Below are 920 nucleotides of genomic sequence, written 5' to 3'. Positions count from 1 at the left end.
GCTAGTATTTGTTAAAAGTAGATCTAATTCATTGGATTGTTTTTCTCACCTGACTGACGTCTTCCAGCAGGATTTTGAGTGCAGTTCGACTGATGGAGCCCCTGTCACTCTCCTGATACCCACTATAGCTCTCAACCAGTTGGAACAGAGCTGCAAAGACACAAGCACAGACTCTAAACACTGAACCATGATTGTACATCCTGAAATAGAAATCAAGTGAATGTGGAACAAACCTCTCTGTTTAGCTGAGAGAGTGTCTCCACAGAGGGTGATCAGTGCGGCCTCCACTGACCTGAGCAGAATAACACCAGTTTGCTCTCTAAAAGAAATCAGAAAGTTTAAAGTACACATGCATAAATAAAAAAAAAGACTTTTTAATGTCAAATCGACAGTTACCCCTCACCTGTCAAACAGTTTAAAGAGAAGCCTAGTGGTTTGATCTGTGGCTTCAGGTACTGCCTCACCAGGAAGTTTATATGAAATGCTCTGGAATAGCTCTTCTAGATGCTGCTGTACATCTTCTTGAGCAAGACTAATCACTGGTTCCCCAGACCTGGACAAAGTATTTAGAACTGGGCACAAATCCTGCAGTGCCACCAGGTGCACTGTGGTTTGAAAAGAAATTTATGAGATACATATTGCTGGTGGGTGAGATAATATAATGCCAATGCATCCAGCTGTATTTCACATAAACATGAAAACTCACTCTGACATAGTTTTTGTAATGCGCGAAGCTTTAGAGCAGCTTGATACACTGCAGGCCGAACCTCATTTAGACCTTCTATGGGAGAAATTTCATGAAATGACACATGAAAATACCACATAAGAGAAGACTAACTGTAATTGCACTTACTGCAAAACACAACTGGTTTCAATAAATTGATGGGATCTTTTTTGATAATTGTACTATAAAAAAGAAA

At 40.0% G+C, this 920-nt stretch overlaps 2 protein-coding genes across 2 annotated transcripts in view; one reads left to right on the top strand and one right to left on the bottom strand.

Moving 5' to 3' along the window:
- The window catches only part of LOC107566304 (dystrotelin-like), a 7,417-nt gene extending 6,593 nt beyond the window's left edge, over positions 1 to 824 (bottom strand). Inside the window, exons 1-4 of the mRNA XM_016251717.1 lie at positions 707 to 824; positions 404 to 605; positions 234 to 319; positions 50 to 150 (exon numbers count right to left, since the gene is read on the bottom strand). Coding sequence (XP_016107203.1) covers positions 50 to 150; positions 234 to 319; positions 404 to 605; positions 707 to 824 — 507 coding nt within the window. The remainder of the gene's footprint in view (positions 1 to 49; positions 151 to 233; positions 320 to 403; positions 606 to 706) is intronic.
- Positions 1 to 920, top strand: part of casp20 (caspase 20, apoptosis-related cysteine peptidase) — a 20,361-nt gene that overhangs the window by 15,418 nt on the left and 4,023 nt on the right. The gene's annotated exons all lie outside the window — the stretch shown is intronic.

Source organism: Sinocyclocheilus grahami, unplaced genomic scaffold, assembly GCF_001515645.1.
Source record: "Sinocyclocheilus grahami isolate Dianchi unplaced genomic scaffold, SAMN03320097.WGS_v1.1 scaffold1069.1, whole genome shotgun sequence".
NCBI lineage: Eukaryota > Metazoa > Chordata > Actinopteri > Cypriniformes > Cyprinidae > Sinocyclocheilus > Sinocyclocheilus grahami.
The sequence above is the reverse complement of the archived record's forward strand: the minus strand, read 5'-3'. Positions and strand labels throughout refer to the sequence as shown.